Source organism: Carassius gibelio, chromosome B15 (assembly GCF_023724105.1).
Source record: "Carassius gibelio isolate Cgi1373 ecotype wild population from Czech Republic chromosome B15, carGib1.2-hapl.c, whole genome shotgun sequence".
NCBI lineage: Eukaryota > Metazoa > Chordata > Actinopteri > Cypriniformes > Cyprinidae > Carassius > Carassius gibelio.
In genome coordinates, this window is record NC_068410.1 from 21008414 (window position 1) to 21023725 (window position 15312).

The 15312-nt window shown below is 38.1% G+C and overlaps 1 protein-coding gene across 2 annotated transcripts in view; it reads left to right on the top strand.

Moving 5' to 3' along the window:
• Positions 1–4581: 4581 nt before the first annotated feature.
• The window catches only part of LOC127972819 (tyrosine-protein kinase receptor UFO), a 47483-nt gene continuing 36752 nt past the window's right edge, over positions 4582–15312 (top strand). For both annotated transcript variants that reach the window (XM_052576637.1, XM_052576638.1), the window contains exons 1-3: positions 4582–5169; positions 9998–10205; positions 15040–15140. In XM_052576637.1, coding sequence (XP_052432597.1) covers positions 5028–5169; positions 9998–10205; positions 15040–15140 — 451 coding nt within the window. In that variant the 5' untranslated portion in view covers positions 4582–5027. The remainder of the gene's footprint in view (positions 5170–9997; positions 10206–15039; positions 15141–15312) is intronic.

A 15312-nucleotide genomic window follows, 5' to 3' on the forward strand; every position in this document is an offset into this window, starting at 1 on the left:
GTGTGCTTTAATGTGGAGGTGAGCTGATGGGATGACCGTGATCAGGTGCTGGTGATCAGGAGGGAGTGCACTGTGAGTGGCTGAGTGATGAGCCTGACCGACCTGTGACACACATAGAGCCTGGCCGGGTTTATTGTTTTTATTTTTTTTAGCAAATGAAAAATATTATAATTTCCAAATATTTTTTGGAGACAAAGTCTTGCTATTTTAATATGTAAAAGTATCTTATTTGGGTTAAAAATGTCTCTGCTGTTGCAGCTAAAGGCACAATAATTGACATGATAATAGTTTTTTTGCTTTATATTTCTTATATATTACAATAACTAACTATTTTAGCTGAAGTGTTTGTATGAGCCAAGTGTGGAGTAAAAGGCTGTCCTTGCCATCTCATACATTTATATAATTTCTAAACAAAACTAGTTTATGTATATTTTTCTGATGGAACACTGATGGTATAATTTGATTTCCTGCAATCACATGAGTAGTGAGAAGCACATGTAGGTGTTCCTTTAACCGTGTTGTACTTGTATTCAAACAGCACAGCAGTTATACAATGGGTCTCTGAGCTCATGGCTGTGGATTCATTAATTCTCTGTGATGTTGTTGGTAAGCCGTGAACCGGAGTGTAAGTCCTCCACCCAAGCTGACTGGATTACAGTGTGGGATTGTTATTCTCCCGCATCTGTCCTGAGATCCAGCGCTCGCTGATAATCTAACGCTCCTCAGGCACTGTCCTCAATAATATTGAATGTTTAATATAAAGAGAAAAGGGAAATTGAATCCTTGTCCTTCCAGGATCTTGATACATACTGTTATGCAACACCCATACAAGAGTAATGTGACTGACTCTATATCTGATCCTAAACCATCAAATGGTCCATTTGGAGACTCCTACCAATGTGTTTCTCTTTTTTCTTCATGCTGTGTAAAATTTGAATATTCTTTTCTTCATAATATGTGGAATTTTTGTTGCACTTATGATTTCTCGCGATTATCATTATGTGGTAATGTAACAATAAAGTGATTTGATTTGATCATAAAGGCTTCTAAGTTAAAGGCTCATATTTTAACAGCAACTTAATTTATATGAGTCTGCCCACCATTGCTCAGATATTTTACCTTTAGTACAAGAACAATTCTATTATTTACTTATATTCCATTTTTTTATATTTGGGTTAACTATTTGTAAGATTTTAGAAAGGCAACTTGACCTACAACAGTGGCTTCCACACTGACAAACAGCTTGTTTTCTCTATTTATATATATATTTTTTTTCCTGACATCACCTGAGTAAAAGCAGGGCAAGTTACTATATTTCGTTATAACATATCGGTCTGGATTCTGACTGCTCAGTTGCAGCAATGAGTGCTAAGATGTTTCCTAATTTTGTTTCCTAAAATTGAACCACTTTCGTGTCTCATATCACATCTCAAATTTGCTCTCTCATATTAAACACAATCGCAGACGACACCATCCTGTTACTGATACTGACTGTATTCCTGTAGTTCCTATAACTGAGCTTTTCTCCCCTGAGAAAGCTCTGAAAATGTCCTCTGAGAACTCTACAGAATGTTACTGTAATAAATGTGCAGTGTTATCTTTGTTGCAATACTGATTGTTTTGAATGGTTTCCCCTTTAACAGAAGCTTTAAAAGAATATATGGCAAACGGTTATAAAAATAATTAAATTGACTCAAAAAGACAGTTCAGTATTCCATGCAAACTTATTGCATGGAATTTATTTGGTGAGGTAGGGTTTATTTTGTAAACATGACCAGCATACAGTGCATTATTCTTACATAAAAGTAAAAAAAAAAAAAATCACTTCAATACTGAGCTAGTGTCCGCAGGTTTCTCTACCCTTGAAGTTCTTTACAAGGACCCTGAGCTTCAGCACTGACACTGCCTTCAGCCCACACTTGTAGTTCTGTTTGCAGCCAGAAGGTGGTGGACAGGTCATGTCTAGGAACATGAATCTCTTTCTCCTGCCCGGTCAGTAAATCACAAAGTGGTTAAGGCACTACTGATCACACATCAGGTGTGTATACAGGGCTCATATTACAAGTAGAACAGTAGTAGCACATGTTTCACATACAGACCGATGATAAATGAAAGGAAATCCTGCAGATTTGTTGTGATGTGGAGGGCATTGTACTGACACGGTTTAAGGGGAGACCCATGGTAAATCATGTTCTGAATTATCACCTTCATTCTGCGATGAGATATTTTCTATCCTGATGGGTCTGTTAATGGTTTGATTAGTCTGAAAATGATGTGAATATTATCCTACAGTCTTCACAGTCAATAATTCAACAGCTGTCATGTTACAGCCCTCACCACCAGCATCAAAACAGCACATGAGGGAAGAAGATTGGAGGATTCAGTATCAAGGCACAGTAAAGCTGAGGTGGTGGCATGTGGCAACACAACACTGTACTTGTTTTTTTTTTTTTTTTTACTTTTTTGGCATCTCTCTCTCTCTCCACACACACACACACACAAACAGAGAGAGACGTATAGTAACATTTCTATGAGCAGAATTTAACAAATGACATTCAAAATGTCACTCAAATATTCAGTGAACATAAAATGACAGCACAGCAGGAATCCCCAGGCCATCCAAACTGTTCAGCTCAGGTACATGACCCTGTCACTAAACTGAACTACGAAACTGTTGGGTTGTTTCTTTAGTTCTGCGGTAAGTAACTGATTTTCTGAAGAACTGATAGTCAGCGTATGTGATTTGAGGCAGACTGGGTCTAGCCTGTTTGACAAGTTTAGTGAGGCAGTTTAATCAGTTCCTTCTCACATTAACCTGACCCACCCAAACTAACCTCTCTGTCTGCCCAAACAAAGTCTCCTCATTCTTACCATTTAGCATTTTCCCCCCTCCTCATTCTTTTGAGACCATGTTTGATACTTTCTACCTCCTTTATCTCTTATGTCTCTGTCTGTGTATTTGTGTGTGTGTGTGTGTGTGTCTGTGCGTGTGTGTGTGTGTGTGTGTGAGTGAAAGAGAGAAAGCTTGATTCCTTGGTTTCTTTTGAAAAGCAAGGACACAATGGGGTCTTTCTCAGATGGGTTCTGTCTCCATTAAAGACCCTGGGAACGCTGCACGGACCCCTCAACCTTCTCTTAAAGGGCCAGAGGACTCTCCGCCCGAGCAACCTGAGAGCGCAGCAACAGGCCTTGCGTTTCATGGGAAAAAGGAGGAATCAATTATTCATGAAGGGAACATGAATCCCGCCCATCCTACACTTTTCACCCAAAGTTCCCCCAAACAAACTTCCCTCATGTTTATGATCTCTCCGGAGTCCTGTATGAACACGCTGTACAAACTCACACGCAGACATAACCAAGAGAGCGACATAACAACCAAGAAAAAATCATCTCAGTCAGTTTTACACTTGGGGTAAATGTTAGTTGTATTGCTTTTAACAAGTAGAGTTTTTCAAACGTGTTTCCACTGATTAATGTAATTTAAGAAAATATCTCACCTTCAAAACATTCATGTGATTGTAATTTAAATACCAAATACCTTTATTTATATCAATAGAAAAAGTGACAAAATCCTGATACATTTACAATTAAATTTGATGCAATTCATCAGAATAGAACACACTGAAAAAGTTTTTAATTAATTTGAGGAACATTCTCTCATAGAGATTAAACAGGTTTTGCACAGAAATGCTCTACCAATTACACGTTTAGATTTTAATATTCGTTAAAGCTAAGAAATAGCACATGTGGAAATATAGGACTTACACACAGGTGTAATCATTTGTCTAGACACCAGATCGGCACATTTCACATTCTGTCAGGTGCATCCTGGGATTGCATACTGGAAGACAAAACAGGACTTTTCTTTGACCGAGAAGTTCTCAAGGCAAACTTTTTAAAGCCATTTCTTAGTTTTTAAGTCATTGCTTGGAACGACTCATCCTTAGACAATTTGAGTGAAATTGAAAGAAAACATATGTTGTGAGCAGCTGCCTCATGCACTTTAATTTAACAGAGGGCAAACATAGATTATCAAAGAACATTTTCATTCAGTGTACTCTAGCCAGAGTTCAGGTACTCTCGAGACTCCATTAGAATCAGTGAAGCTGTTTACACAGTGAAATAAATCACTTATTCTTACGCATATTCTTCTTACATCTGCACTTGTTGTTTCTGATGAGAGAGTTCCCAAGGTAATTCAACTGGACGTCTCTGATTGGCCACTGCATGAATAAGCTCAACAGAGTGGTGTGTGATTGGTTATAATGTCTCTGACTCATCGCCAGCCAGCGGCCGCAGATTTGAATGTAGCAGCTGATACTGTGCCGCACTGAACGATATAATCGGACAGGTGTGACCCGATCAAATATAAAATGTATTATTTGGCTATTTTTGTCTATTGGAAGCTGAAGATCCACCTGGCACGGAAGTCTGAGGGGACTTTGAATGGTCATGCCGCCTCTGGCTGTGATCATCTGTGTCTCATACAGCTGGTCTAGGGTTAGTTGAGTCTAGGAGGCCTGGGTGAAGGGGGAGGCGCACAGGAGGAGAGATGGAGGAGGGGAGGAGGAACGCAGAATGGACAAAAGTTGAGTAAAGGAATGTGAGTTTGTCCGAAGGAGAATAAAGGCGTCCTGGTGGGAGTTTTGGAGGCAAAAATAAATTCTGACTTAAAAAGAAAAAAATAATAATAAGCGTCGTGATTCCAAAACGCAACTCTGGTTGGGAAACTGGTTGCAGCGCTTTTTTTTTTTTTTTTTTTCGTTTTTGGCTTTCGGCGCTCCAGCAGCCTTCTTCACTTTCAGGATTAGAGGCCACTAAAAACTTTGATCTCAAAGAAACGGAAAAGTAATTTTAAAGAGAAGAAACGAAGAATTAACTGCTTACGCTGCTGTTTGACAATTTTGGGCACAACTTGACAGCTGCTATTTTAATTTTGTTCTTTCTTTTTGCTGAGGAGTCTGTTTTTGCTCAAGGAGGATCGCTCCTCTGTGTAAAGTTGAGGCTCAGTGTGAGCTCGCGATGCGATGGTGATGCGATCCGTCTCTGATTCACACTCGACCAAGACCGCGAACCGGATCACGACACCGAGAGGAACCATGAGCGGCTCGAGCTTCCTGGCTCTGCTGCTCGCGACACTGATGCGCCACGGCTCCGCTGAGCTGTCAGGTGAGAGAGAGATACACCCCATCCGCCCGAGTCTAAACCTTCAGCGGGGCATACACGAAAACCCTGTACACTCTAGGTGAAGAATAGATAACAAGGATCACTTTGAAAACAACGTATTTCACTAAATAAAGTTTCAAAAAGTACAATGTTATGTTTGAAATGATAAAACAACAGTGTTAAAACGAAGATTAGTTTTGCTTGAACATGTCCGTAGATATGACAGACTACAGCTGTGGATATCCTGCTGTTTACTCGAGGAACTTTTTATTTTCACTAAAATAACCCTGCCACCAAAATAAGTCTAAATAATTACAATTCAGATAAATGTATGTATTTCCGAGAAAAGTTGAAGTGTCCACTGTACAAGCATGTTTTGAATCTTATTTATATTCAGTTCATCTTATTTTGGGGCGGTCAGTAACAAATAGTAAAAGACACTTGACAGTACAGCTCACTCTGAACACATCACATCATCTTTGTTCTGTGTTATTACTTTTTTCCCCCTTTTTTTAAACAATGGGACTTACTGTTTTCACCTCACAGAGAGAAAAAAAAATCCTGCATTGAAGGAGGGGCTTGGGGTAATGCTGGAGACAAGAATATCTTATTTTATCTTAGAACACCCTAGCAATGCCCTAACAATAACACTGCAGGACCTTAGCAACCAACCACAACACTCCAGTAACCACATTGCATCATAACAGAGGCTTTTGCACAGGCAAGCATCCTTCACACTCTCCATCTACATTGTCTTGCACAAGATAAAGGCTTTAAGTGTTTACTAGACAAACTTACAGTCTGTGTCTGTGTGAAATTGAGCGAAGACTCGGGGCGTGATGTGATGTCTGGCAGACTGGACACTTATCAGACTCACATCGAAGCGCTCAGACTCTGAAGACGGCAGTCTAAACACGCAGCGTGGATGAGGGATTCAGAAGGAATGTGGCTCAGGGGCCATGCTGAATCAGATCAGACAGGGGACATGATGGATTGAGTTTGGGCCAAAGGGACGGATGAGGGGGGAATTTTAATAGAATGGGATAAAAAGGCACAGAGGGTTGGTGGAGAAGTGAAAACAAAGGAGGAAAGGAAGAGTGATTTGTGTTAGTTTGGTGATAATGGTAATGATAATGGAGAGGGATGTCTGTGGGCTGCTTGTCCTGCTGGTTAGTAGTTGATTTTTACTGATGATCAGTGACACTATAATATTTTACAACACCTTACAATATAACGTTAAGGAGGACAGCCTGCTCTCATTCATTACTTGTAGGTAATACTACGTGACATATATAGGAAAACATACACTTTTGTTTTATGGATAGATGCAAAAATGTACAATATGGACCTATTGACAGCATCTAAAGTAAATATCATTACATATTTACAGCTGAAGAAATTTGTAATATTTTTCACAAACTTTAACATTATAAAGATATTTGATAGTTGCACTTTCACAATTTTAGAGATACATTTTAGATCCCTTAACCCTACTCAAACATACAAATAAACACTTGGACAGAAATATGTAGACCCACAGTAACAAACAATGTAGCACTGAAAAGATATCTTAAAATGTTAAACTTTTTTTTTTCTATTTTCTTTTTTTATATGTACAGTATAAAGAAAACATGACAAAAGTAATCACAATAATTAATCTATTTTGTAAATCTCAGAAGTGGTACTAAAAGTAGTCCAGTCTCTCTCATCTAACACACATCTGATGACTGAATCAGGGGTGTTTAATTAGGGAGACATCTAAACCTGCAGGATAGTAGCCATAAACAAGGATTTGTACACATTTGGAAATATACAAAATACATAATAATAATTAATGTTAATAATAAATAGTTTTAGAATAAGTTAATACACCAGTATTACATGTTTCAGTGTATATGCGAACGTAAGTAAATGTATGTGTGGTGGAACAACACCTTATATAAAATACATTCAAATCAAAATTCACCTTTATTTCTTAGTTATTCAGTGCAAATAAAATGCCACGTAGGGGCCACCTTTTTTTTCAATAAAAGCAGTTCTTGCCGGATTGTTTCTTTTTGTTGAGTAGACAAGAATGCAGGAGTTTGTTGTTGTTGAATACAAAGTTTCAAATAGGAGTAAATGGATTTGAAGCAGCATTTTATGATGACTTTACACACTGAGATTCAAAGGGAAAGAGAAAGACAGTTCAGGTCACAATTGACCGCCCACTTTCAGGCCATCATAAAAGGAGAGATGTTTAAAATAACAAGTAAAGCTAAAAGCCACTGTAGCAATATAAAGAAAAAACTAGCCATGACAGGAGGATTTGGTGGGCCTCATTTTAAATATCAACTTGGGACCCGCGTCTCTGCATATGTGTACGTGTGTGTGTTCTCCTAAACCTTTCCTGAAAGACTGACAGTGTCCACATGTTGCTCATCCTATTCATATCTGAACACAGTTTGGATGGACTGAAAGGAATGTTAAACTCTTTTAAAAAGATAGTCCTGTAACTCAAACCTCTAAGTGTATTTGTTAAGTGTGCACCTGAATGTGGAATGAATCAAATTTTTTTTTTTGAGCCTTTTCCGAACATCAGTCTGATTTCTTCTTGAGAAAACACACAGCAAAATCCCCAGTGTTACTTTAACACTCTGAGTGTGGACACATATAAACACTGAAGCAGAGTTTAAGTTAATGAGATAATTAAGAAGTTAATTGAGTTATGATTGGCTATTATTGAAGACACCTGATGTTAACAAGCAGAATCACCAAACGAGAAAAATCACAATTTGTGTGTCACCATTATAGTGTTCAGTGTTTGCTTTAGTTGGGATCTTGACCCTTCAGTTATTAACTTCAGATTTTGTGTTGCTGTGTAAACGGAGTTGTAACAAACAGACAAACTAGAGCCAAGGCAATCTTATGGTTTTGATTGTGGTTTGGACTAATTGTCATGGAGTGACCTGAATGCTGGCGTTCAGGTTTCTTCACTGTGTACATACATTAGGTGGATAAAAAAGTGATTCAGCATGTTTTTAAAAGTTAGCTCTACATAAAGAAAAGGTTCTTTAGTTTAGACACACAGACATCAAGAATCAGCGTGAGCATCACAACAATATTGACCATCAAAAAAGCATGTTGTAGCCAATAAAAACTCATCCATGGCTCCCATCATGCATTGCGGCATGAATTATGAGCTGAACGGTCTTTTTAACTTTTTATTCTAAATATATTTTATTTTTGCTGTTTTTATGTGAATTTTTAGTATCTCGTTTTGTGATGTTCAGAGTAGATCTGTTTATCTGAATATGCTGTTTGTCACCGTTGTTGAGATTCATATTCTGATTCTTTTTATCTGTGTGTGCCTAAAATTAAAACTCTTTAATAAAAAAAAAAATCTCAATCACAGAATCACAAAAGAAGCCTCAAAATGTATAGTAGATACAGACTCTTTTGTTGTGGAATCAGAGCAGTTACAATTGAAAATGATCAATCAGAAGAGAACAGACTGACGAGTTCAGTGATTAAGGTCAAGCAACGATTACATTAAAACATAATCATCAACACCCAATGATTTTTGCTCTTGGCTTGACACACAAATTTGAAAGTTAAAAAGTTACAAGCCAAGATCCCAACTAAAGCAAACACTGACCACTATAATGGTGACACACAAATTGTGATTTTCTCGGTTGGTGATTCTGCTTGTTAACATCAGGTGTCTTCAATAATGGTCAATCATAACTCAATTAACTTCTTAATTACCTCATTAACTTCAACTCCGCTTCAGTGTTAATATGTGTCCACACTCAGAGTGTTAAATTAACACTGGGGATTTTGCTGTGCAGGCACATGCAGATGAGATGCCATGTCACTCTGGATGAAATAATCTTCATGGGGTTAAAGGTTATGGGTCAGGGCAGTGTCTGACAGCCTTGAGAAACTGGAGTTGTTAAGCAGGAAGGAATTCGGAATGAGTTGCATCATCCGTAGCAAACCTACACGGAACTGGCCTAATGCTGGATTACACGCCTCTGCTATCTGTCCGGCTTCAGCTGCAGAGCTTGTTATCGGCTCCATGCCCACACGGGAATTTAAAACATTTCAGTCCTCTAGGGAGATGGAAATGCTTGGAGCCAATAGAAAGTGTTGAACAGAGAGCCAATCTTCCATCATGTGCTCATAAAAAGTCCATGCGTGACAGAGTTGTTTGTGTTTTTGAATACCTCCCTTTGGAATACAATATAATTTCACAAAGTTACACCACCCCAATGGCATTGACAAGGAGATATGACTGATAAGTTCATGTGATGTTTACTCATACTGCAAGGGAGCAAAAACTCACTTATACTTAAATGGAAGGAATTGAGCCGTATCTTAAGATGAAAATAACATTGATGGACTCGTAGTGACCACCAAGAACCAGGGTGGTCCTCAGTCCCATCACACCTGGTTCAGCTCATCAACTCATCTGTGAGACTAGGGACCAGGGATGGGAACCACTGATGTAGATCTGGTCTAGTTTAATATAGACATGATTTATTTAATCTTCAGAAAAGATGAGGAAGCCCTCCAATATGACGAACAGCTCTTCAAACTACAGCAAATAACATGACATTAACAAAAAAACACAAAGCCAAAAAAAAAAAACACCATCATTTTGTGGTCATGTACCAGGTTTGGAGCACCATATAACACCATAATATGGCAATTATTCAGCACCAAAGTACCACACATTTGTTTAACTCAACTGCTCTTCAAAGCAAACAGAGGTTATGGAAGTTAAAGTGCTAAACTGGACTTTACTGTTAACCTAATGGTTTCTCCATGATTTTCCTGCACTGTGTAGGGTTACGTTTCGTGGAGAGCCCAGGGAACGTGACCTCCTCTCTTGGGAAGCCAGTGGTTGTCCAGTGTGTCCTGCGAGTGGACGGCGAGGGCCAGGGACCACTGGACGTGCTCTGGCTGAAGGAGGGACAGCCGCTGGAGTTTGCTGACACCAACCAGATGCAGCTCCCCGTGGATGAGAACGGCTGGCTGGTGTTTAGTGACCTCAGGTAGGAATACCTATTTCCACCTATTTTTTATTTATTTTTAAATCCTGACCTTGGCCGTTGTTCCACTGTACAAGCATACATATCTATGTGTACAAGGCTGCACGTTCATGAGACTTTATTTGCATCGCAATTAAAAAAATGTTTTATCTAGGCCTAGTTCTAGCACATATTTTGGCATTAGTCACATTAAAGGGTTAGTTCACCCAATAATCAAAACTATGTCATTAATAACTCACCCTCATGTTGTTCCAATCCCGTGAAACCTCCGTTCATCTTCAGGACACAGTTTAAGATATTTTAGATTTAGTCCGAGAGCTCTCAGTCCCTCCATTGAAGCTGTGTGTACGGTATACTGTCCATGTCCAGAAAGAGAAGAAAAACATCATCAAAGTAGTCCATGTGACATCAGAGGATCGGTTAGAATATTCTGAAGCATTGGATATACACTTTGGTCCAAAAATAGCAAAAACTATGACTTTATTCAGCATTGTCTTCTCTTCCGTGTCTGTGAGAGAGAGTTCAAAACAAAGCAGTTTGTGATATCCGAATCATTCGATGTAACCGGATCTTCTTGAACCAGTTCACCAAATCGAACTGAATTGTTTTAAACGGTTCGCATTTCTAATACTCATTAATCCACAAATGACTAAAGCTGTTCACTTTTTTAATGTGGCTGACACTCCCTCTGAGTTAAAACAAACCAATATCCCGGAGTAATTCATGTACTCACACAGTACACTGACTGAACTGCTGTGAAGAGAGAACTGAAGATGAACACCGAGCCGAGCCAGATAATGAACAAAAGACTGACTCGTTCACGAGTCAAGAACCGTTTCTGTCAGACGCGTCCGATTCGAGAACCGAGGAGCTGATGATACTGCGCACGTGTGATTCAGTGTGAAGCAGACTGACACACAGAGCGTCTGAACTGAACTGATTCTTTCAGTGATTGATTCTGAACTGATTCTGTGCTAGTGTTATGAGCGCAGGTAAACCGAAGGCTTGAATCAAGGGCAATCATCGCAAAGGAAGTCATTACAACGAATGATTTGTTCGCAAACTGGATATCACTACACTGCAGAAAATTTAATAAATAAAAAAATATATAAATAAATTAGACAACACAATACAACTTAATAATTTTGTCATTTAATTAGAAAACAACCCCTGATTCACAACATTATTTCCAAACGCTGAAATCAGTTAGAGCCCTGCACGCCCTCAATACCACGACTGCCCTTGAGCAAGGCATCGAACCCAAAACTCCTCCCCGGGCGCCGCAGCATAAATGATGAACACTGCTCCGTGTGTGTTCATAGTGTGTGTGTGTGTGTGTGTGTGTGTGTGTTCACTGCTCTGTGTGTGTGCACTTCAGATGGGTTAAATGCAGAGCACGAATTCTGAGTATGGGTCACCATACTTAGCTGAATGTCACGTCACTTTAAAACTGAAGCCCTATAGCAACCCTTGGCCCACAGCTGATCAGTGTCCTCGGCCCAAGGCCGACTGGAGCCGTGTCTCTTTTCTCTCTCTCACCATTAAAATAGTTCAGTTTTGTTTTTTTTAATTTAAAAGTTATAATTTTTATTGTTTCATTATTAATTAATTTAGAAAAATGTTTGAAACTTTTTTTTTTTAGTGATGTCGAATGCAGATAGTTGTTAGAGTTGATCACATTTGATCAATTTAGCCTTTGCTTAAAATTAAATCTGTAGATATAAAACACTTAAAGCATATTCCAAAGTTAGTTTAAACATTTAAAACTGCACTGGTAGACATATAAGCGTTTGTGTAGAGTGGAAGTTAATATGCAGAGGCGTCAGTGCAATCATATCATTCTGTTCTTCATGACAGTGGAAACAACTTGAAGTATGCCGTCATTTTTGCTCATACAGATAAAACTAATATTCCATTCGGAACTGTAAATGGTGTACCCTTATTCATAACAAAGCATTGTGCTTCTGTAAAATAGAGAAAGGCTGAAATGCAAAGCTCTACAAGCAGGTAATTATACACAATAATTATCTGCTTGATGACAATGTTATTTTTATTATTGAGAAGTGAGATGAATGAAGAGCACGTCTGTCTTGAGCAAACATGCAATGGAAAAGGGAAGTTTCGTTTATCAAATTATCCCATAGTCCAGTGGTAAAAAGTAATCAGTGATTTCAGAAATCCCGGATTGTGGTGTTTTTTATAATAATAATAATAATAATAATAAAATATATAAAATGATTAATAAAGATATTATGCAGTTCGCTGGTTTATGTTACACCATTAAAAAAATATATATCTTAGATATTCAGTTTTCAGATTTCAGATTCAGTCCAACTGGAAGGGGTTGGCGTTTGGGGGCAGTTCTAGCTTGTGGGGGATGAAATAAAGGTGTGAATCTCTTGCTCTTTCTTATGAAGAATCTCTGATGAGCAAACAAACTTGCAGAGCAGGTTTAGGCATAGTGTCTGTTTTACAAATGCCTCGTTTGGTTTAGTTTTGCAATTTTTGCAATGACATACAGAGTATTACATACAATATAATATGGTTTTGTTTTTTCCCAGGAGACATGAGGTGCCTCTAAAAGAGAGACAAAATAAACTGTCTGAAAGTGTCATCTCTCCGTTACGGACCGTTCTGAAAGCAGAATGTACGCAAACACATAAAATGCTTTAAAAACTTTTAACAGAGATGTCTAGAGAGACTTTAAAAGGGCTGCCCCCCACATAAAGAAACTTTAGTTACTAGTAGTCATTAATTTAAGTCGTTATTTAACTGGTCGCACATTTATACTAAATTAACATAGTCTGATCCATAATGAGCCTTAATATATTCCACGCTCAAGCATATGCATTAAGTTGCCACAAAGCACAGGCAGAAGTCACAAAATAATTGTGAAAAGGAGACATTTTAATTATTTATTAATAAACTTATGTTTTCTTGTCGGCTGCAAGATGACATTCATGGAGCTGACTCTCTCCACATGGACACGCTTTTAAAGAGAAATGCAACCTTCACAGTTACATAATCAGGGAGTATTTATTCTTTCATCTTAGACATTTTCACGCTTTCTGTAGATATATTTGTCATGTATGTAAGGCTCCCCAATTAAAAATTATTTCATTAACAGGAAAAAATACAAGTGACCATGAGTGTTCAAAATAAAGGACAGGTAACGAATAACATAGTATGTGCGTGTCAAAAATGCATGATGTTTTATTAAAATTTTAAAATATAAAAAAAAATACTTGTGACAAATATAGGTTTAATATGTGAGAATATTTACATTTTGCATATAGATCCATGAAGCCTAGCTCACTAAAATAGGCTACCACTTTTAATGCTCCGATTAAAAGTAAACCACCATTTCTTTTGGATAATATAACTGTCATTATCCGGTCTTTGGACTGCTGTTAATTCACTACACAAACTTTCAGTCTACACAATACACCCTGGACTACATTTCCCATGATCCATTGCACCAATCACAGGTTCACTTGATAACAATCACACCATGCACAATCATCAGACACACTTTATAAGCACTGGACTTCTTCTCACACACTGCTGAGTATTGTTCTGCACATATCCCTCTCCTAGTGATAGCTGCGATACCAAGCCATTCTGTGTTTGTTTTCATAGTCTTGTCTTAGTTTCTAGTTTTATTATTCTTGTTTCTGTTTCTAGCTTTCATAGTTTAGTCTTTTTCTTCTCATGTGCCCTGTTACTCATGTTTTGGACCCTTTGCTCTGGATTCTGGATTACCCCTCTTGCTTAGCCCTCTGGATATTGTTCCTTCATCGTAGACCCATGCTTGCCCAAGGATTATTTTTGTGCCTTGCCCTCTATAAACCTGTTTGCCATTGTTTGACCTGGGCCTGTTAAGACCACGTCTCTTCCCAATAAAAGCTTGCACATGGATCCGCACATGGAGTCCTCACATCTTATCAGCCCTGTTACAGAAACACATAATTCATATTATATAAATAATACTGCATACTTGTTAAATATTTCAAATCTAAAATATGGTGTAATACTTTGTAGCTTAGAGAAAGTATAAGCTCGGGGTCATAGGCTTGATATTTATCCTGCTTGAATTCATTCTAATAAAACATTTTCATCTGTGAATATTAAATATTTTAACTACAGTGTTTATCTTTCATTTTCCCCGACTGCAGCAGACTAAGGTAATACATCAGTGAGGCAAAGCTGATGACTTTTTGCAACATGTGCTTTGGTGCTTATGTTTGATAACTTGGGGTCAAAAGCTGCAAATACATTTTTCACCCGCGGCTGCACTTGTGGCGCCAGAAAGCACACTCTGGTTGGTCACCTACTGTAGTTGCTTATTAGCATGCCTGTCATTAACATGTTAGCTGTTTATTAGTACTTATAAACACATATTCTGCATGACCATATTCTACATCCCTAATCCTACCCAATACCAAAACTTAACATCTACCTTACTAAATATTAATAAGCAGCTAATTAGTTTATTGAGGCAAAATACATAGTTAATGGTTTGTTGATAGCAAGAATTGAATCTTAAAATAATGTGTGACTGAAAATCTATAAAATGGATTACCTGTGACCCCCCCAGCACTGATCAAACCCAGCCACAGACATGTAAAACTGACTGGTGCTATTCCTCTAGCAATGCATATGTCAGGGTTTTGATCCCCAGTGACTACACACAATGATAAAACTGAAACATTAAAAGTTCAATTCATTACATTACATTCATTACATTACAAAAAACATTAAAACTGAAATTCACCAAACGGATCTATTGAAATGTGACTGCAGTTGTATATTAATAGTATTCTCATTCTGCATACAGGATAGAGCAGATACAGCTCTCAGATATGGGCTCCTATCAGTGTGTAGTTTCCTCTGGTGAAGAGGAGATTTTGTCCATGGAGGGATACATTGAACTAGAAGGTATTTCACTTTTTGAATGTCTTATTTAAAATCCATTGTTCCAAAATACAAATTCATATGTTGACTTGATCTCCTGACTGCTGACTGGGCGGCTGGGCTGGGTCGAGACTATACCAGTAGACTTCTATTTTGAGAACTCCTCTGTGGTACATTAATGATATATTTATGATTT